At 32.3% G+C, this 23,335-nt stretch overlaps 3 protein-coding genes across 3 annotated transcripts; all 3 read left to right on the forward strand.

Annotated features, from left to right (window-relative positions):
* The first annotated feature begins 22 nt into the window (after positions 1-22).
* On the forward strand, positions 23-4,864 carry LOC25495119 (DNA-directed RNA polymerases II, IV and V subunit 11). The gene is made up of 5 exons (XM_013595287.3): positions 23-120; positions 201-290; positions 1,175-1,253; positions 3,893-3,988; positions 4,628-4,864. The coding sequence occupies exons 1-5, from the start codon at positions 68-70 to the stop codon at positions 4,658-4,660; spliced, it is 351 nt and encodes a 116-aa protein (XP_013450741.2). The 5' UTR covers positions 23-67; the 3' UTR covers positions 4,661-4,864.
* A 9,522-nt stretch (positions 4,865-14,386) lies between these two features.
* On the forward strand, positions 14,387-15,940 carry LOC25495122 (alkane hydroxylase MAH1). Its single transcript, XM_013595290.1, has one exon. It carries the CDS (start codon positions 14,387-14,389, stop codon positions 15,938-15,940), a length of 1,554 nt encoding a protein of 517 aa, XP_013450744.1.
* Positions 15,941-18,343: 2,403 nt separating this feature from the next.
* Positions 18,344-20,038, forward strand: LOC25495123 (alkane hydroxylase MAH1). The gene has a single exon (XM_013595291.3). The coding sequence runs from the start codon at positions 18,424-18,426 to the stop codon at positions 19,975-19,977; it is 1,554 nt and encodes a 517-aa protein (XP_013450745.3). The 5' UTR covers positions 18,344-18,423; the 3' UTR covers positions 19,978-20,038.
* The last annotated feature ends 3,297 nt before the right edge of the window (positions 20,039-23,335 follow it).

The raw sequence follows: 23,335 nt of genomic DNA on the forward strand, positions 1-23,335 counted from the left end.
AGTTTCCATTATTACCGGAAAACACAAACGAAAGAAATAACAGAACATAACATAACAGAGGAAAACCATGAATGCCCCTGATCGTTATGAACGTTTTGTTGTCCCTGAAGGAACCAAAAAGTATAATTCTTTTCTTCTTTATTTATTTATCTATCTATTTAATCATATTTTTCTAATAAATTTTGAATTTTGTTGAAAAGGGTATCTTATGAGAGGGATACAAAGATCATAAATGCAGCTTCTTTCACAATTGAAAGAGAGGATCACACAATTGGCAACGTTCTCCGCATGTATGTATTCTAATTTGTACTCTATCAAGCATGACATCTATGAAACATGGATACAGACACGACACAGACACCGACACCACTAATAATTTAAGAAAATTACATAATTCAGAGTCATTATCTGTCAGTGCCGGACACAACCAAGACACCTAATCTGAGTAGTGACCAACACACATGCAAACACTTATAACAATTTGAAAAATGAATTAATGTAATGGTCACATGTGTGGTGTTGTGTCGGTTTCCGGTTTTAGACATCCTGACACACCTTCCATCAGAAGTGTTGGTGCTACGTAGTTTGTATATGAAGCAGACACCAAACACAATATTGGCACTAGTCAAATTTTTAAAAAATGAATTGATTGAACAGTCACATGTGTGGTGTGTCGGTGTCCAATGTTTGTTGTTGGACACTGGACACACCTTTCATCGGAAGTGTTGGTGCTACATTGTTTGCATATGAAGCATTGATACACACACAGACACCAGACACTATACTGACACATGTGGACACCGGTAAAAAACTGAAAAAATGAATTAGTTGAACGGTCACATGTGTGGTGTCATGTTGGTGTCCTTTGCGGGCACTTGAACACACCTTCCATAAGAAGTGTTGGTGTTATATAGTTTGTATATGAAGTGCCAACATAGACACAGACACATAAAAAATATGGGTAGACATAGACACCTGTCTACGTAGGTAAAAATTTTAAGAAATAAATTAATTGAACAGTCAAATGTGTGGTTTTAGAGTCCGAGTCCGTTGTCGGACACTGACACACATTTCATCAGAAGTGTCGATGTTACATAGTTTGTATTCTAACTCTTTCACTTAAATTTTCTCTCTAAATGAAAGAACCATACTCTTTTTATTTGTGGTGTTTCAGGCAGTTGCATAAAGACCCTAATGTGTTATTTGCTGGATACAAGCTTCCTCACCCTCTTCAGTACAAAATTATTTCCAGGGTTAGTTAGTTTGTTAATTACAAGCTATGCATTCCTTAGTAGTCATACCTTTCGTTTTAGTTTAGTTGTTTGAATAAGGCCATGTTTGGAGAAACAACTTAATTAAGCGTTTTGAACATAAGTGCTTATGTATAAGCTATTTATATAATGAAAGGTAAAATAAATCCAAACTGTTTTATATAATTTATAGAGAGCTTATGAAAATAAGCTGAAAACAGCTTAATGACATGTCAGGGTTAGTTAGTTACCATCATTTCCCTAGTACTCATACTTTTTTTTAGTTATTTGAATAAGGCCATGTTTGGAGAAAAACTTAATTGAGTGCTTATAACATAAGTGGTTTTGTATAAGCTATTTCTATATTAAAAGATAAAATAAATTCAAACTGTTTTCATATAAGTTATGAGCTATTTTTGTAAATTTAAATTTGTCGTAAAGGCCATGTTCGGAGAATCAACTTAATAAAGCGCTTGTAACATGGGCGTTTATGTATAAGCTACTTCTACAACAAAAGTTAAAACAAATTCAAACTGTTTTCATATTACTAATAAGCTATAAACTGTGTTACATGAGATATTTTGGGCAGCTTATAGGAATAAGGTGAAAACAATTTAGGAACATGTTATAAGTTGTTTTCATAAACTGTTCTCATTAATAACTCACAAATGCTTATGCTAGTTGATAAGTTCAAATAAGCCAATTCAAAGAGAGCTAAGTGCATTCAATAGAGTGAGTCAATATTTTAGTTCTTGAAATTGTAGAGGTCTGAGAGAATTTGATCACCCAAATTTATGAACAGATAAATTGAGCTATGAAATTAAAAGCTGTGAATCAATTTAACCAATCTTTTATTTAACAGTTAGAAATATACCATAACACAAAAAATACCACTAAAAAATCAAAATAATCTTCACCAGAAATAAAATGATACGCATAGTTTTGATTGTTGAATACCTAAGAGGGAGTACTAGTTTCCAAAAACTACAAATCAGTGCCCAATTCACGATCACGATCAGATTGTCGAATTCTTCACAGATTTTCCTTCTTTACCATCAAGTTGGAATTTTCAGTAGTACCACTATTTTATCACCAATCAATTGTGCAACCATGTACCCTTGTTGTATCCATAAAATTTATATTCGAATTTGTATCAGATGGAAATTTGTTAACATCATGAGGGATGATGTTACCGACGTAGCTAGATATTGGAATACCTGGAATTTGAGAACTAGTGGTAGGTACAGAAGAATGATCCATTGAAAAGTAAGGTAGAAAATTTTGCTGTTGTAGATTATTTTTTTACATAATCCAACTCTTCTTCATACTTTATCATATCAAGATTTCCAAGAACTTGAGTATCATTATTATTCTCACTATTGCGATCATAATAAGGAAAATCACCAACATTGTTAAATATTGGAATTGAAGAACTAGTAGAAGGTACTGAAGAATGATCCGATGAAGAGAAATGTCGAAGATTTTGTTGATGTGATAGCTTACACAAATTTAGTAACTGTTTTACATGATCTAACTCTTTCATTGACTCAATTATCATATCCTGATACTCCATAATAAGACCAAGACATCCATGACTTGGGTATCTTGCACGCATTTCTGACTCAAAAATAATCGACTTCATTGCTTCATCTTTATGATGATCATCATCAATAGACTTTAGCGTCTTCACCATGTTGGAAATACCAAACAAACGATGTGCATTGGCAAGCATTTTGGTTTATCGGCTGGAAAATAAGGAGCTAAAGGGCAATCTGGAGTACACTTTCTTCTTTGATATTTGCAGGCTGCACAAGCCTTGTTTATTCTGTGAATATCCATTAGTAGGAGTAAAAGGGTTATTACTGTCAAAAGAATCAAAAAGGAGAAAGAAAGGGTTTCAGAATGTGAACATGTTTAAGAGAGAGCGTCTATAAATTTGAAATGAGGAGAAATATTCAAGATTCAGTTAAATACATAGAAATATTGATTAATGAGTTAGTTACCACTTCCTTGGTATCTAGTTACAACCCTCTTAACAGTTAGTTATAACTACCTTAAAAGTTAGTTATTGATTATTAATTAGTTACAACCAAGTATATAAAGAAAAAATAGAAATATTGATTTATTGATGAAATTTACAAAATAAAAATTGATTGATTCATGAGTTGGTTACCACTTTCTTAAGGTTTAATTATAATTCCGTTAAGAGTTTGTAATATTTATTAGGTAAGAGTAAAGGGATTAGTGTATTGAATCGAGTGAATCAATACTTTAGTTATTGAAGTTGTCGAGGTCTGAGAATTTGATCACCCAAACTTATGAAATGATAAATTGAGATATGAAATTAAAGGTAGTCACTCAATTTAGCCAATCTGTTATCTAACAGAGTTTGAATTGTTGAGCTTGCACGTATTTAGGGCATGGTTATGAGTAGTATGTTTTCATTAATCTGTTAGGTTATATGTTATTTAGGTTAATCTGTTAGGTTATATGTTGTTTAGGGTTTATGTTGGTCTCTATTTTGCATTAGAATTGATTGACAGAGCCGATATTAAATTTTGGCGATTGATTTGTCATTTTCGAATATTTGGAATCAAATTGTCCGACCCTCATAAACTGTTTTTGTTATTATTGCATTGCAGATACACACTACTAGTCAGTCTTCACCAATGCAGGCATATAACCAGTCTATCAATGATCTAGATAAGGAACTTGATCATTTGAAGAGTGGCTTTGAGGTATTTATTTAAGTGTTTTTTTTTTGTTCTTTCTTTCTGCAATGTATCTTATTCATCCTTTTAGATAGAGTATCAGGCTATCAGCACCATCAATATTAGGCTATGTTTGTTTTATTGGCCTTTTTCAGTAATACATTTACTTCCATAACCTTGAAAGTAGTATCCAATTTTTGAAATTGGTTGAAATATAGCCCTGTTTGAAAAAAAAAAAAGCTTAATTAAGCGCTTATCATATAAGTTCTTGTGTACAAGCAAAGCTATTTCTATAACAAAAGATAAAAGGAAAGTCAAACTGTTTACATTTAAGCTATAATCTTTTTTCATAAGCTGTATTGGGGAGCTTGCATAAGCTATTTTGTTAAGCTCTCTTAAACAGTATCATGATTTCTTAAGCCAGTAGATAAGCTAATAAGCCAATCCAAACAGACCCTATATCAGTTGACGTTTTGGTCATGGAGAAAATGCGATATGGTTAGCACATTCCAGCTAAATGAATATTGAAAAGAATTTTTCGGAACCTATGTAAATTAGAAAGATGATTGTAGTACATGAAAAATCCTTTTTATGGATTCAATATATATATTTTTTTCTTTCTGTTTCTGAGAGTACTATTGGTAACATTCAAAATTTTAATTGCAGACGGAGTTGTTGAAGTTTTCGAAGGACTGTTGATTTACAGTCAAGAGATGTGTGTAGTGAAAACCTTTGCAGATATTGAGACAGCAGATCAATTCCATGAAATGAAATTTATGTAGGATACTTTGTGTTTTATGAGACTTGTTAAAGATTCTTGTGTTGACAATTTTAATCATCGTTTCTATATTTACAAAATCCTGTAATAGGAAGAAGTAGTAAATTTTATCACATGAATCATGAATGAATATTATGTTGAACTCTTTATTTACACTGCCTAGTAATTATAACCTGTAATGCATGCGTTTGTTTGCGCTCTAGAACGACCGAACCAAACGCTGGTGGCGAGAAAGATCAATGACCAATGAGTATTTCTCAATTTCATTCAATCCTCATAGAACTGCGCAAAGCATTCATTATCCAACACTATCTCTTCTTGAGGATTCTGCACTGTTATGGTATTTACCAGAAATCATATTACTGAGTTTTACTCATTAATGCTTTTGCTACACAACCAACCATCATAAGCAAGTGCTTATCTTGTAAGTAGATTTCATAGTAAGACTTGTGTTTGATGCAAAAAATGGAATATTTGGATTTGCCACTGTCAGAACATTGACACCGTTTGATTAAGATTTAATGGTAACGAAATTCATATTTTAATTAAATTTTTAAAATAATTCAAAATACCGAATTTGAATTTGGACCATTCGATCATGATTGAACGGTCACCGATGTCTTAACTACGTGAATGTTGGAGAAAAATATCGAATTTTAAAGTTAACAAAATACCAAATTTTCAAGTTGACGATTGGGTGAAATCAATGCGGATCCTTCACTTTGGAAATGAGACCTACATAAATTGGTTGGGACCTATATTGATTTTATCCGATAAAAGATAGAAAGAGTGTTAAGAAGATAGTTAGCAAACGGTGTGTTCCCTCCTAATTTGAATTCAACAAACATTGCTCTAATTCCCAAAGGAGATTTTCAGAAGTCTATGAAGGACTGGAGACCTATTGCACTATGCAACGTTGTTTATAAAATAGTGGCCAAGGTCCTTGCTAATAGGCTTAAAGGTGTTCTTGATAAATGCATCTCCTCATCTCAATCTGCTTTTGTGCCAGGCAGGTCTATTCTTGACAACGCCTTAGTGGCTATCGAAATAATTCACCATATGAAAGCAAAAACAAAAGGCGCACAAGGGGATGCAGCTCTCAAGTTGGATATTAGCAAGGCGTATGATAGGTTGGATTGGGAATATCTCCATGACATTATGATTCAGATGGGTTTTTCTGCTAGATGGGTTCAGTGGATTATGCTATGCGTTGAGACAGTTGATTACACAGTCCTGGTGAACGGAATTCAAGTTGGGCCCTTCATTCCCGGTAGAGGTATACGGCAAGGCGATCCATTATCTCCTTATTTATTCATCCTCTGTGCTGAGGGGCTGTCTGCTCTTATCCGCGATGCTGAGAGAAAAGGTGCGATTAAGGGTGTCCGCATTTGTACACGCGCTCCCATAATATCACATCTACTGTTCGCAGATTATTGTTTCTTGTTTTTTGGTGCTTCCGATCAGGAAGCCATGGAAATGAAGAATATTTTAACATCTTATGAGGCTGCGTCGGGACAATCAATTAACTTGCAAAAATCAGAGATGTACTGTAGCAGGAACACACCTACGGATTGCCAGGAGAGATTAGCATCAATTCTTGGGGTCAAGCAGGTATTAGGCACAGGCAAGTATCTAGGACTCCCATCTATGATTGGGAGGAGTAAAAAAGCGACTTTGAAGTTTGTTAAGGATCGAATTTGGAACAGGATCAACTCATGGAGTAGCCGGTGTCTCTCGCAAGCAGGGCGAGAAATTCTTATTAAATCTGTCCTTCAATCCATACCCTCCTATGTGATGAGCGTTTTCTTATTACCGGGCACTTTCATTAGCGAAATAGAGAAAATGCTTAATGCTTTTTGGTGGGGTCATAATTCTACCAATTCAAGAGGATTACATTGGTTATCATGGGAGCGTCTCTTTGTCCCTAAGATCTTTGGAGGAATGGGTTTTAAGAGTCTTCAAGCTTTCAACTTGGCGATGATCGGAAAGCAAGCATGGAAGTTGGTCACTAACCCGGATGCACTTATCACTAGACTACTCAAAGTTAAATATTATCCACATGGTGATTATTTTAATGCTTCCTTAGGACATAATCCAAGTTACGTTTGGAGAAGTCTTTGGAACGCGAGAGATTTTCTCAAGCGCGGGTTAAAATGGAGTATAGGTACGGGAGAAACCATTTCTGTTTGGAATGAACCTTGGTTAAATGATCCTATCTGCCTTCAACCGTTCACAGAAGTACAAGTTATGTGGGACGCGCTTACTGTTGCTCACTTATTCAAGCCAAATCAAAAGGTATGGAATGAAAACTTTATTCACTATGTTTTTGATGATGAAACAGCAAGCAAAATTCTGCAGACTCCTCTTCTCTCCTCTGTGCGTGCGGATGCGGCTGTATGGCGTTATGAAAGGAATGGTTTATATTCCGTTCGTAGTGCATATCGAGATATTTTTAACAATCATGATGGCATGTTGCAGCACAAAATTCCTGGTTGTTGGAGTAGTATTTGGAAACTTAAGCTCCCCCCAAAGATTAAGAATTTCCTTTGGCCCATTTGTCGCAATTGTTTACCGACACGGATGAGGTTGATTGAGAAAGGAGTGGACTGCCCTAATATTTGCGCAGTATGTATGGAAAAGGATGAAGATGGAAAGCATTTGTTTTTTGAATGCGGTAAAAGTACTGTTTGTTGGCAACGGCTCAATTTTTGGAGTTCTATTCAACATTGCTGGTCTCCAAATGCTACTTGTGCTGAATTAATTTTTGCTCTCTTCCAACAATTTGATCCTTCACAACAGCATACTTTTGCGGTCACTCTTTGGAGCATATGGAAACATAGAAACAACAAAGTATGGAACAACGTTGTGGAAACTTCTCAACAAATTAGTGAGAGGGCTGAAGCGTTTTTAAATAGCTGGAAGAGTGCACAAAGAATACAGCCACGCATCCAAATTTCTAGCGTGCAAAATGAATCTCCCTGCTGGACAAAACCGGTGTTAGGGAGATTTAAATGTAATGTGGATGCAGCATTCTCAACTTCACTTAACCGGGTTGGTCTTGCAGCTTGTATTAGAGATGCGGAAGGTAATTTTGTCGCAGGTCGAACAGCCTTTCTATCCCCTTTACTCGATGTAGAGATGGGTGAAGCAATAGGGCTGCTACAAGCAATGCAATGGGCGAAAGAGCTGAACATGGTGAGTATGGACTTCGAAACAGACTCAAAGATTGTGGCATATAGCATTTATAAAGGAGATGGTGTCTCTGATTTTATGGCAATAATTCATGATTGTAGACACTTGTTGATGACCGACTTAGTAAACTCTGATGTGAGTTTTATTAGGAGACAAGCCAATGGTGTTGCCCATAGTTTAGCTAGGGAAGCACTATCACATGCTAGTTTCCATTTGCATCTTAACATTCCTCATTGTATAACTACTTTGATTAATAATGAAAAACTATAAGCTTCTTTTCTTCAAAAAAAAAAAAAAGATAGTGTTACTAGCACTTCTCTTATCATGAGTTATTAAATAAAGTAACCAAAATCAATCTTATTCTGAAATAAAAGTAAATCAAGGAACAAGAACAATCAAAATTCAATTTAAGTGATATCATTATCAACATCACTCGACGTAATAAACAATGCTAGCCACAAATTAAAGTAGTATTGCTCATAATTCACAAACAAGACTAAATGGAAACTTATTTGAAGATGGTGATGCCATTAGTTTTATGCAAAAAGATACACAAAATCAACAACTTCATAATAAGAGCAAAATGTCTAGTCTGATGATATATTCCCACTATTATTACTATATGAGATATGAATATATGATAACACTTGGCATTTGCTGCATTCCATACGTATCGACCTATTTTATAATTTCAGACGTATTAAGAAATATCAATTAATAAAATAGGAAGAATAATAATTTTACTAAATTATTTTTCACAAAAATATGGTATATGCACCATTACACAAACTGTATAGCAAACAATATTGACTAATTGTGTGTGATATAAATAGTATAAATTTGATGATTAGCGAATATATAAATATACAAATGCTACTAAAAATAATATGTTTACGAATATTAATAGTTAATTATTAGATTAATATTTACTTCAAATTTGAACTAATAATATAACTCTTTAACTCTTATATCAAATCAGTTGAGCTATTTAACCTAAAAATCCGTCTATATTATTTAAAAAACAAAACAATGTGAATGGAACTCAATTCAAGCTATTGTGGCAGGAAACATTGGTGAAACAACCAGATAAATTGTGTATTTGTGCTTCAATCGAGCTATATGTGATGACATGTATCTTTCAAGTGGGTGTATACTAGACATATGCTATATGTGGTATAAATTGTAATTTTTTAATTTACTACCTCATATTAAATAAGTTTTTATCATATACTCAATATATCAAATTTCCATAAAGGTTAAAGGTATACCTTCATATCATGGAATGTAGTAGTGTTTGTTATATTGATTAATTGCGTTGAATATATTTTCTTAAGGAAATTGCGTTGAATATATTGATGATAAAAATTAAGTGCTATATGAATATTATATACTTTTATAAATAAATTTTTATTCATATTTTTTTTGACAAAAATAAATTTCTATTTCATATTAAATAAATATTTATCCTTCAAAAAAAAGATTTTATAATTTTTTGCTAAAAAAATAAATATTTATAATTTATTCAATGTAACAAACTTCCATAATCATATAAATATCATATATGTTTTGTATTCCAAATTGGGCTACCTTCTATGTAATAATTTTATTAATTACGATCTTATCTTGTGAATTAATAAATTTTTTCTCTTGATATTCATAATAAGTTAGATTTTTTCTTTTTAAGAATAAGTTAGAAATTTATAACTCCCAAAAAAAAAAAAGTTAGAAATTTATAAGTTGTTTAATTTAATCAAACAAAATTTAGAAGTTGTTGTCCTTTTTTTTTTGTAGTGGCCGAGGTTTGAATCCCAAACCTTGCATATATTATGCATTGTCTCTACCAACTGAGTTAAGCTCACGAGGACTGTCCTTTTAATTAAGGTCAATATATTTTTGATAATATGTAAATATATTATAAAATTATAATATTTAAATATTAAATTTGTGAATCAAATATTAAAATTTAACTGTTCATACATCACAAATATCAATTATTAAAGTTGAGAAATCATTATTTCCTTTATTGAAACATGTTCAACAACAAAAAGGGTCGATGGTCGATTTACAAGATGTATTCAATCGCTTCACATTCGATAACATTTGCTTGATAATTCTTGGACATGATCCTAATCAGGAATGGATGCAGAAAAATTGTCGAGTAGGGGCAAAACTATACACAACAAAAAACAAATTTTGAACTTAATACTAACATTTTTCCCTCTCATCAACAAATTAACATTTTCCTATAAAAAAACATTCATTTCCATCGCTGTGGTTGCAAATCAAAGGCAAGCAGTTTAATTTTTACTCCATCTCTAGCTTAATGTGAGTACACATTGACAAAAAATTATCCCTAAGTATAAACTTCTTTTCAAATTATTATATGCCTTTATTTCTTCTTTCCGAAATAAAATCCTTAATAATACAAGTAAATATCTTGAAATATTAAAAGTCAAGATTAACAATACACACTCAGGCACGCACGCGCGTGCACACATTCACACACAAAAGGTATTTTAGATACATCTTTACGTAAAACACATACATTAATTACGCTACCAAATTTTCTCAAAGAGAGTGAAATACGTATTGAGTATTTTTATTTTAAGACAAATGAAGTAGTTTAGAGAAACATTTTACAAAAAAAAATCAATTAATTAATTAGTGGGGGCAACAGTTGAGTTTTAAGAGGCTAGAAATATAATTATTTACTCATTGATGAAAAAAGTTGAAGGTTAGTGAGGGATACTGCCCCCAATTATCTCTACCTAAATCTGTGTCTGATTCTAACTGTCTTTCTATTGATTTTCCTCAAGTTGCGTGTGAGAAGGCTTTTAACCAAGCTGAAGAATGCATCTTCTATAGACACATCGTGCCCGTTTGTGTTTAGAAGATGCAAAAATGGCTTCAAATTGGGGAAGAGAAAAAAATGACCGAGGCATGCAAAGTATTTGATAAATTCCTATTTTCGTGTATAGCTTCAAAGCGCGAAGAGCTAAAGCAAAATTGTAACAAAAATGAAATCAATGTTGAAAGTGACGATGCTCATCATGTTGATTTGCTTACGACGTTGATTAGAGAAGAAAAAAATAAGGATAGTGAAAGTGAATCAATTATCGACAAGTTTCTAAGAGATGCTGCATTCAATCTCTTTGTAGCGGGGAGAGATACCATAACTTCCGCCCTTACATGGTTATTTTATCTTGTCGCTACACATCCTTTGGTGGAAGCCAAGATTGTTAGGAGGGCACTCCCTATGTGTGTGCGGTTCAGGCGCCTTTTCAACTTGGCAGAGAATAAGTCGAATACGGTTTCAGTGATGTGTGGCCTAGGTTGGGAGGAAGGAGGGGCTGCTTGGCAGTGGTAGCGTCGATTGTGGTCATGTGATGAGGAGTTGTTAGGGGAGTGTAGGATTTTACATCATAATGTTACTTTGTGGCATTGGTTGTGGGCATGGGATGAGGAGTTGTTAGAGGAGTGTAGGACTTTACATCATAATGTTGCTATGCAGGCTACTATTCAGACAAATGGCAATGGAAGCTTGATCTAGAGGGAGGTTATATGGTTTTAAGGTTCGTATAAGTTGCTCACTAATCAGGAGGACCATACTTTTGATGCAACTTCAGTTCTTATTTGACATAAACAGATTTTCCTGAAGGTTTCTATTTTTGTTTGGAGACTTCTTCGGAATAGGTTTCCGACAAAGGACAACTTGGTGGCGCGCGACATCATACCTCTTGATGCTAAGATGTGCGGTTCGGGTTGTGCTGAAATAGAGTCGGCGCAGCATCTGTTTCTGTTCTACACCATTTTTGCTTCATTGTGGAATTTAGCGTGGGAGTGGATTGGAGTCTTTTTAGTCGATCTGTATCATATACAAGATCCCTTTGTTCAGTTTGTTTATTCCTCCGGTGGGGTACGAGTATGCCGCTCCTTTTTGCAACTTGTTTGGCTATCATGTGCTTGGGTTATGTGAAATGAGAGAAATAGTAGACTATTCAAAAATAAGGAAAGCACCATTCACCACTGTTAGTTAAAGTTAAGCTGTCCTTGGAGCTTAGCTCAGTTGATAAAGACAATGCATAATATATGCAAGGTCTGGGGTTCCACTAATAAAAAAAAAAAGTTAAAGTTAAGCTACACTCTTTTTGGTGGATGATGGCTACTCGTGTTAATTTTAGCTTAAACTTTCATATTTGGTGGTCGAACCCTTTCGCTTGTTTGGGCATCGCCTAATTCTTTTTTCCGTGTTGTTGTTTGTCACTTATTTGTGTTGTAAACTCTTGAGGTCTTTTTTGCCACACCTTATGTTAAAGATGGTTCTCTTTAATGTTAATATATTCAATTTTTGCTTTGTTAAAAAAAATATAAACTTACCCATCCAACATAGTTTAACAATATATACCTACTCCATTTGTTCCATAATACGAGTCTAACATATAAATTAACTCAATGATCGTTTGATATTTTTATAAATTATTTTTTCATATATCATATTAAATAAATATTCATAATTTATTCAATTTAACAAACTTCCATGATCAGAAATATATCATCTATTTTTTTAATTCCAAAAGAGGTTACCTTATATGTAATAATTTCACTAATTACGACCTTATCTTATAAACTAATATATTTTGTTTCTTATTATAGAAAAAAGTTAGAAATTTATAAGTTGTTTTATTTGATCAGCCTAAAATTAGAAGTTGTTGTCCCTTTTAATTAAGGTCAATATATTAATTAATACATGATATGTAAATAGATGGGTTAATATATGGTTACCCTAATATTAGCGGTTTTTTGTTTATCTCATGTATAAAAAATTGTTTAGATTTTAACCTTGTAATTTGAAGATTTTTAGTTTAGGACATTCATGACATTAAATTATAAAATTTAAAGTACTTTCATTCCCTTGTAATTTAAGAGAATTTTAGTTTACTCATGCCAGATCATCAATTTTGTCCGGCTAAACAATTTTTTTTACAGAGTTGGAATCCATTTGATACAACTTTTGTAACAAATTTCTCTCTCATACTCATATTATTTTTAACTTTATCTCTATTGCTATGGTTTCCGTGCCAATACTACTTTTTTCTTTGTAAATTATGATTGTCAAATAAGTTGTCACTAAATTGATTGTTCAAATAACACCCATCTTATATTATATGCAGGACACATTGAAACGCATATCAATATCTGTGCTCCCTGATTTTCGGATATCAAACCATTAATTGATTTGAATCGTCAATCTTTGAACTCTCAATTTTTATTCGTGGAAAGGGAAAAAATGAGTAAAAACCAACCCAATTGCAGCTAAACAATCCATGTGTCAACATTAGGCATCAAGATCCGATAGCGGATTAACTTGCATATTCAAATCCAAACTCCTCTAAAGGTATGAGATCATCTTTGATCAGCTTCTGGACTTCAATCTTTAAAGAAAAACAGCGCTCAACATCATGACCTTGTGCCCCTTGATGGAAAACACAAAAGAGATCAGGTCTCCATCGAGCCGGCAATTTCTTCGGTATTGGAGGAGGTGGCCTAGTCTGGACAAGGTTCCTCTCAAGCAAATAGGGAAACAACTCCCCATATTTCATTGGAATCGGATCAAATTTAATTCAGTCCAGAAGCTGATCAAAGACGATCTCATACCTTTAGAGGAGTTTGGATTTGAATATGCAAGTTAATCCGCTATCGGATCGGCTTCCGATCTGAAGCGTCTGCAAATCAAAGACTCAGAACAGTGGAATTCAAAGTTGGTAGAGGAAACAGTGGTTATTGTGTTCAATGTACCTTTTCCATATAATTACCAATTTCCAAACTTTTTTTAATCCGTGGAGCCACGCCTTTCGCTGGCTACCACTCCATTTATTAATTTGAGTTTGTGCCCATTTATTTGAAATTCTCATTTATTCTGTTTGCAAATTTTTCTTCTATTTTTGATGTTAATACCAAAAGCAAAAAAAAAAATCAAAAAAAAAATTCAAAAAAAAAATCTTTTAAAAACTTTTTTCATGTCTTCTGAAAAGCATAAACAACAGGTACATCTTCTTTGAACTTATGAGTGGGTGAAACATACATCAACATCCGTCTTAAGGACAGTTAAACTCTGCAAGGTTGGCATGACCAAAAGCTGTGAGATGACCTCTGTCAAAAAAAAAAAAACAAAAAAAAAAGCTCACTAAGTCGAAAACCCGAAAGGGCGGCTAAACTTTTAAATATAAAATGCGTCTAAAAGTTATAAAAAAAATACAGATGAAGTGATTTTAACTGTTGTAAAAAGCGAGCAGAGACTTAAATGCAAGATGACAGTTTTTTTTTAAATAATTAAAGACGACACAAAAACGAGTTTTAAATGGTAAAAGAAACGGATAAAAGATTTTAAACGGGCCAAATTTGGGGTATGACAATATCCATCAATTTCATTGACATAAAAAATTTGACATTGAAAAATGATAATGCTAACAATACCTCTAACTGTGGCTGTCACACTCATCCTCACCTTATTCCTATTTGCTTATCACCAAACAAAATGCCTCAAAACCCCAGCCTTCACAAATTGGCCTTTTGTTGGTATGTTACCACAATTCCTTTGGAACATATCAGACATCCATGATTTTTCAGCTAAATTGTTGACATCAAAAGGTGGAACAATGGAGTTCATAGGACCATGGTTTACCAACATGTATGCTGTAATCACAAACGATCCATTGAATGTTCACTACATCATGAGCAAGAGGTTTGACAATTTTGAGAAAGGTGAAAGGTTTCGTGAAACGTTCCAACCTTTTGGTTTAGGAATTTTCACTACAGATTCACATCAATGGAAATACAATAGGAATCTTCTCCAATATCTCTTCAAACAAAGAAGCTTTGAAGCTTTTCAAGAGAAAATCATTCACAACAAAGTTGAGAAATCATTGATTCCTTTATTGAATCATGTTCAACAACAAAATGGGTCGGTGGTCGATTTACAAGACGTGTTCAATCGCTTCACATTTGATAACATTTGTTCAATAATTCTTGGACATGACCCTAATTGTCTTTCCATTGATTTCCCTGAAGTTGTGTGCGAGAAGGCTTTTAACCAAGCTGAAGAATCCATCTTCTACAGACACACTGTGCCGGCTTGTGTTTGGAAGTTGCAAAGTTGGCTTCAAATCGGTGAAGAGAAAAAAATGACTGAAGCATGCAAAGTATTTGATCAATTCCTATATTCGTGTATAGCTTCAAAATGCGAAGAGCTAAAGAAAAACGGTAACAAAAATGAAATTAATGGTCAAAGTAATGATGCTCATCATGTTGATTTGCTAACGGCATTAATTAGAGAAGAAAATAGCAAGGGTAGTGAAAGTGAATCAATTGGTAACAAGTTTCTAAGAGATGCTGCATTCAATCTCTTTGTAGCGGGGAGAGATACCATAACTTCCGCGCTTACATGGTTATTTTATCTTGTCGCTACACATCCTTTGGTGGAAGCCAAGATTGTTGAAGAGATAAAAGAAAATTTTGGACACAAAGAGAAGCCTTGGATTTTAAGTGTTGATGAGGTGAAAAAGCTTGTTTATCTTCACGGCGCTATATGTGAGGCGTTAAGGCTTTTTCCGCCTATACCTTTTGAGAGAAAGCAAGCAATTGAAGCCGATATACTTCCAAGTGGTCATCATGTTTTCCCGAATAAGATGGTATTTTTTTCTTTGTATTCAATGGGAAGGGATGCAAATATTTGGGGAGAAGATTGCTTGGAGTTCAAGCCAGAGAGGTGGATTTCTGAGAGAGGAGGCATTGTTTATGCACCATCTTACAAATTCTTTAGTTTTAATGCTGGACCAAGGACTTGTTTGGGAAGAGAGTTGGCTTTGATTCAAGTTAAGATGATTGCTGCTTCTATTTTGTGGAACTATTGTGTCCATGTTGTGGGAGATCATCAAGTTACTCCTAGCCTTTCAATTGTGCTTCTCATGAAACATGGTCTCAAAGTTAAGATAAGCAAAAGAGGAATTTAATTTGATGTCTTCTCTCAAATAACTAAATAATACTAGTAGCATGGTACTATAATGTGGGAAGTAGTATGAAGAAATATACTATCAAAAAATTTAAATATATTTATTTAAACAAAGTGTAGTAAGATTAATATTTTGATTGCCGGTTTCATTTATAACTACATGGATTATGTAAGTTTATAACTTTGAAACAAGAAATTCATTTGTGTTTAATTTCTTTGACTATCTTCATGATTTTAATGTCATATTTTTTGACTTTTTTGGTTTGGAGTTGTGATTCTTCACAATAACAATTATCTATCAAACATTTATTCTTTCTAAAATTATGAATGTTGGATTCATATGTCATAGACTAATGTCAATACGTAATTTGTTGTCTCTATTTATTTTTTGTTGCTTTTTTTACCCAAAACAGTTATGCCAAAATAAATGACTTCTACGGTTTAAAGTAATTTTTTCAACGACAAAATTTATAGCCGGTTAATTTTACAAAACGAACATATACTAGTAAAATATTGAAACAACATATATAGCAAATAACGCCTCGTACAACAAAAACCTCAAATAAGACATCATCCAACCGAAGGCTACCCCAAAACTCACCTAGAAAAAGCCTCGGTCTCCAAACCCACAAGCGGAGAAACTCCAATTAAATCCACACATGCATGTCTCCTTCCTACCCACCTATACACCAAAACATCTGTCGAAATATTATATATTAACCAAATGAGATAAAAAAAGATTCAAAATATTAAGCCATGTGTTATATGACTATTTGCATAGCCCCTACTGCCCGTAACATCTTTTTATTTTTTTCAGATGTGGAAAATTTATGCACCAAACGTAAGAAAGAAAATAAGAGTTTTAAAATTTTCAAAAAGTTAAAACTTCTTAACAATAAGATTTAAACTTTTTTTTTTTATCTATTTTCAAAAAATTTAAATCTGAATATGGTATGGGGAACATTAAGACCCGCGCTTGTTCATGTGAAAAATTTGTGTTTCAAATCTTTAAAACGTGGAAAAATTCAAAATTCTGATATTTTCAAAAGGTAATAAAATAGGATCATATTTCTTTAAAATTATAAATAAAAAATGAATTTTAGTATTAATTAAATACGTAAAGAATTTTTAAATTTTTTTACATGGTTTGTAAGAGTATGGAATCAATCAAGGGCGGAGCCACCCCAGCTAGCCTGGGCATTAGCCCAGATTCAGCTCTAACTTTCTTTGTAGCAAACTCAGCCATTACTAAAACTTTTAGCTTTTCCTGTGGATTTTTGTGTAAATTCCGTAGGAAATACATTTCCTGCAGATTTTACCAAGGATTTAGGTTCCCAGGTGAGGTAATAGTGTAATACCATAGACTTTTAGAATCCGCAGGAAATGTGAAATTAATTGCAGGAAGGAAGTAACATTTTGCGATAAATTTTTTGCCCAAGCTCTATAAAATTTCTAGCTCCGCCACTGGAATCAATTGTAGGAATATAGAGTCAAATTTTTATCTAACATTTAGGCTTTGTCCAGGATCGAGATACTTGTCTTTAGCCATAAAAAATGTTCGTTGATCGTTCTATATGTCACTTAAATAGTTCAACCTTTAAAATAAGTCAATCAAAATTCATGTTGTGATTCAAAAAACAACGATCAAACTGTAACTCCCAATAGATTTTGTTCGATTGGAAATCCGATAAATCCGAGTAACTTTTGAACGATGTGAGAGGTCGATAAAACAATTACAATATATTATTTTTAAGACGAAATTACCAAAATATTTTAAAATTCAACCTTTGAATATAATATGAACTTATCCATCCAATATAGTATGTGCATATTATGAATATATACTTACTCCATTTGTCCCATATTATGATTCTAACATATAACTTAACCAAGTTAATGAATAGTATGTACTTTTATAAATTGATTTTTAATCTCTCATATTAAATTTATATTTAACATTTCTTCAATATAACGAATTTCCATAATAAAAAAAAGTATCATCTATGTTTATTTTTATTCCAAAAGGGGTTGCCTACCTTATATGTAATAATTTTATTAATTACGATCTTATCTTGTAATTAATATATTTGGTTTCTTATTAATCATCATAATAACTTAAAAATTTATAAGTTGTTTTATTTGATCAGTCAAAATATATAATTTGCTGTCCCTTTTAATTATGGAAAATATTTTAATTGATACATAATATGTGAATATGTCATAATACTATATATAATTTTCATATATTATTTCTTTTATTTAAAATAGTAATAAAATAAATAAATTAAATGTTGTTTGACTACTATTCACACCCTCATATCATCATTTGTCACTACCTTCATGATTTGTTTCCCAATCAAATTGGAGCATTTGAATGTCATTATATATAGAGGGACACATTTGGATGCATCAATATCCATCAATTTCATCCTTCTAGAAAAAATATTCATCAATTTCATTGACATAGAAATTTTGTCATTGAATATGATCATGCTAACAATACCTCTAGTTTTGGCTGTAACATTCATCATCACCTTATTCCTTTTTGCTTCTCATCAAACAAAATACCTCAAAACCCCAGCCTTCACAAATTGGCCTTTTCTTGGTATGTTACCACAATTCCTTTGGAACATATCACAAATTCATGATTTTTCAGCTAAATTGTTGAAATCAAAAGGTGGAACAATTGAGTTCCTAGGACCATGGTTTACCGGCATGTATGGTGTTATCACAACTGATCCATTGAATGTTCACTACATCATGAGCAAGAGCTTTGACAACTTTGTCAAAGGTGATTTGTTTCGTGAAATGTTTGAACCTTTTGGTTTAGGAATTTTCACTACAGATTCAGATCAATGGAAATACAATAGGAATCTTCTCCAATATCTCTTCAAACAAAGAAGCTTTGAAGCTTTTCAAGAGAAGATAATTCACAACAAAGTTGAGAAATCATTGATTCCAATATTGAATCATGTTCTACAACAAAAAGGGTCGGTGGTCGATTTACAAGATGTGTTCAATCGATTCACATTCGATAACATTTGTTTGATAATTCTTGGACATGATCCAAATTGTCTTTCAACAGATTTCCCCGAAGTTCCATCTGAGAAGGCTTTTAACCAAGCGGAAGAGTCCATCTTCTATAGACACACCGTGCCGATTTGTGTTTGGAAGTTGCAAAGTTGGCTTCAAATCGGAGAAGAGAAGAAAATGACTGAGGCATGCAAGGTATTTGATCAATTCCTCTTTTCGTGTATTGCTTCAAAGCGCGAAGAGCTAAAGAAAAATTGTAACAAAAATGAAATCAATGCTGAAAGTGATGATGCTCATCATGTTGATATGTTAACGGCATTGATTAGAGAAGAAAAAAACAAGGGTAGTGAAAGTGAAGCACTTGGTGACAAGTTTCTAAGAGATGCTGCATTCAATCTCTTTGTAGCTGGAAGAGATACCATAACTTCTGCGCTTACATGGCTATTTTATCTTGTTGCTACACACCCTTTAGTGGAAGCCAAGATTCTTGAAGAGATCAAAGAAAATTTCGGATACAAAGAGAAGCCTTGGATTTTAAGTGTTGATGATGTGAAAAAGCTTGTTTATCTTCATGGTGCTATATGTGAGGCATTAAGGCTTTTTCCACCAATACCTTTTGAGAGAAAGGAAGCGGTTAAACCCGATATACTTCCAAGTGGTCATCATGTTTATCCGAATAATATGATATTGTTTTCTTTGTATGCAATGGGAAGGGATGAAAATATTTGGGGAAAAGATTGCTTGGAGTTTAAGCCAGAGAGGTGGATTTCTGAGAGAGGAGGCATTGTTTATGCGCCGTCTTACAAGTTCTTTAGTTTTAATGCTGGACCTAGGACTTGTTTGGGAAGAGAGTTGGCTTTCATTCAAGTTAAGATGGTTGCTGCTTCTGTTTTGTGGAACTATTGTGTCCATGTTGTGGAAGATCATCAAGTCACTCCTAACCTTTCAATTGTGCTTCTCATGGAACATGGTCTCAAAGTTAAGATAACCAAAAGGGGAATTTAATTTGATGGAGATAGCTAGCAATTTCAAATATTTCTTAAGTATGGGGGGGATATATTTGAAAACTATGGTTTCTTGTATCAAATAACTAAATAATAGTAGTATGGTACTATCATTTGAGAAGTAATATAATGAAATATATCTATCTAAAATTTTAAATATATTTATTTAAATAAAATTATTATTCTATAGAGACCTTGTATTTGATTTCCAATTTATTTTCACTTCGGCAGTTCATAAGTTCCTAGAATCATGGACAATTTTTATAACATAAGAAATAAACCCTTCGAGTTTGTGATTCTAAAATTATGAGTGTTGGATTCAAATGTCATATAAAGTATAAACTAATGTAGTGTAATTTGTGGTATCTTCATCACAATTTTTTTAACAAATTATTATTTGTGTAACCTTGTTCTTTTGAGTCCAACTCGAAAGTGATCTTAGTTGAAAGAATTTCAATTGCCGATTTCATAGCAAAAAGAATATTGAATAGGACTTTCTCTTGAAGAATTGGATTGAAAGGATAACGATAAGATTTGAAAGCTAGTTATTATTATACATGTATACAAGCTAGTTTATCTTATCCTATAGTTTACGAAAGCTTGTAATTCTAGAGACATTTGGTTCTATGTATTATGTTTTCCCATTTGTTTTGATGAATGAAAATTTTAGTCTCCAAACCTCACAAATTATCTAAATTCTAACTTTAATTTGTCCAAAATTTCTTTTGCATTTTGTAAATGTGAAACACTTTATGATCGAGTATTTTAAAGAAAAATGTTAACAAGTGCCCTTAGAAGGGTACTTGATAAAAAGTTTAAAATGAAAATTTTGTTTTGGAATTTATGTATTCAACACATTGAAACATTAAAAAATAACTTTTTATGCATAAAAGTTATCAATTGTTTCTATTTTTTGAATCTTTAACAAATGTCCTAAGGGCTCTTGTTAACAAGACCCTATTTTAAAATATATTAAAAAGGGAATTTCGGTATTTCATTTTTTTTTTTTTGTAGATAGACGAAATGAAAAAACCATTATAAATTCACACACACACAAATGGAGATACTGGGACTCGAACACCGATCGTAGCGTCCGACCTAACAATTTCGACATTTGCCAGTTCAACTAGAACTTACAACGGAATTTCCAAAATTTTAAAAAGTTGAAACATTAAAACTCACCTTTTCTTCACTGTATCGTTAGAAAGAAGAAAAAAAATATCCAGGTGCACGAACTATTTGAGAATTTTTAATTAGACTCTTAAACTACAAAAATTTGTAATTGGGTTCTAGAACTAATTTTTATTTTTATTTTTTCAATTAGATCCGTATGTTAAAAAAATAAGACAATATCTAAGAAAATTTGGAGGAAGAATCAAAATAGAATTTTAACAGTCCTTGTAAATTTAGTTCAGCTGGTAAGGACAATACATAATATACACTACTAAAAAAAGCAAAATTAGTGACGTAAAAAATGAAATTCCTCACAAATTTTTTGGTCGCAAATTTTAGTGACAGAATTAGAGAGGGATTTTACGTTTTCCCTCATTAAATTTCCCTCACTAATTTTTATTTTTTTAGTAGTATATATGCAAAGTCCAGAGTTCGGTAAAAAAAAAATAGAATCCTAATAGAAGTTAAATTTGTGAAATTTTTTAACTTTTTTCATGAAGCTAAAAATTCAGAACAAAAAGATTTACACTTGTCTATTTTCTATTTTGAAGTTTAGGCGTAGTTTTGAGTTTTGACATAGCCTACACAGAGGTTGACCTATAATTTTGTTAATTGCTTTTTTTAAATGTGAAAGTGAAAAACTCTATATGCAATATCAAACTCAAAGTTGTTTCTTTTCGTGAGTATAGTTAAATTGGTAGGAATATTCCATATATTTAGAGATTGAAATTTGAACTTTAGATTTCTCATTTATTCATCTTATGAGGTGAATTTCTAATTAATAGGTTATTTGACAAAAATAAAATCTTAATTGTTCTTTAGCCTACATTAAGACAGACGCTCCAACTTTTTTCTTTTGTTTTTTGAAATGTGAAAATTTATGTTTTAAGTTTTTAAAATGAGATAAATTTAAAATTCTTACATTTTGAAAAAGTAAAAAACAAAAATAGGAACATACTTATGTTCCATATTTTTTTTAAAAAAATAAAAATAAATTTTATTACCAATAGTAAGGAAAAATTACTTTCGTGGTCTCAGGTAACAATTTCGTCTTTTACTTTTTTTTTTCCACGTCATTTTCTTCTCTTTGATCAATTTATATATGAATTTTCAAGATTTAAATTTATAGTTTTATTTTGATATGAGCTTTTAGTGACATCTATGGTCTTTTACTCATGTTTTCATATATGTTTTAGATTTGATGGTTGAAAATCCATATGCAAACAGATCAAAAAGATAAAAATAATGTAAACAAAAAATATAAATGACGAAATCATTATCTTAACCAAGACGAGTTTAATTTTTCCTTTTAAAAATTCACATGGTTTGTGGGAGTATGGAACCTTGTGTTGGGGGTATCGACTTAAATTTGAATGTGGAATAGTTTCATCTGATATTCGGCCTGTCTCCACGAGGTATGTATCTTGGGCCATATCACAAGATGAAATTGAAATCAAATGCTTTCTTCTCTCTCACACACACGTTATCAATTTTATATAATCCAATAAAATGCATGAGAAGAGAGTATAATGAAAAAAGAAATAGTTGTAAAAAAATACTACTCCCTTCGTCCCTAATTATAAGACTTGTGATTTTTTTTATCCCTTTTTATAAGACCCCTTTGTTATTTCCAACTACATTAATTATTTCTTTACATACATGTCCCTATTTATTATACATCTTTTTCTTCAATCAGCAATAAGTAGCATATGGAAAACATAAACTAACTCTCTCTCTTAAGGATAAAATTGTAAAAACAATACGTAGTGATTACAAACAACTTTAATATAAATATCTGCTTTCTTAATTCCTGTGATTTTAGCAAAAGGATCTTATAATTAGGGACGGATGAAGTATTAGGTTATTAAAATGTCAACGCGTGATTGTCATGCCAACTTTCATTATGAACTCCATGCCCCCATGTGCAAGGAGGTAACAACAAAGACGAAAATGTCGTTGGAAAATACGTTGGAGACTTTTTCTTGTGCTCCAAAAAGTAAATTTCTTATATAGACTTAAAAATATATTTAACTTTAAATAAGCTGATAAAAATAACAGTTGGAACTAATAATAGTTTTTTTTTTTTTTAATGCTAGCAGGTTGTCTATTTAATCCAAGATATGCAAATCCTTCATCAATTTTTTTGGACAGTAAATTCTTAGAAAAAATTAACATCTACTATCTCC

The sequence above is a fragment of the Medicago truncatula genome, chromosome 6, assembly GCF_003473485.1.
Source record: "Medicago truncatula cultivar Jemalong A17 chromosome 6, MtrunA17r5.0-ANR, whole genome shotgun sequence".
NCBI classification, from domain to species: Eukaryota; Viridiplantae; Streptophyta; class Magnoliopsida; order Fabales; family Fabaceae; genus Medicago; species Medicago truncatula.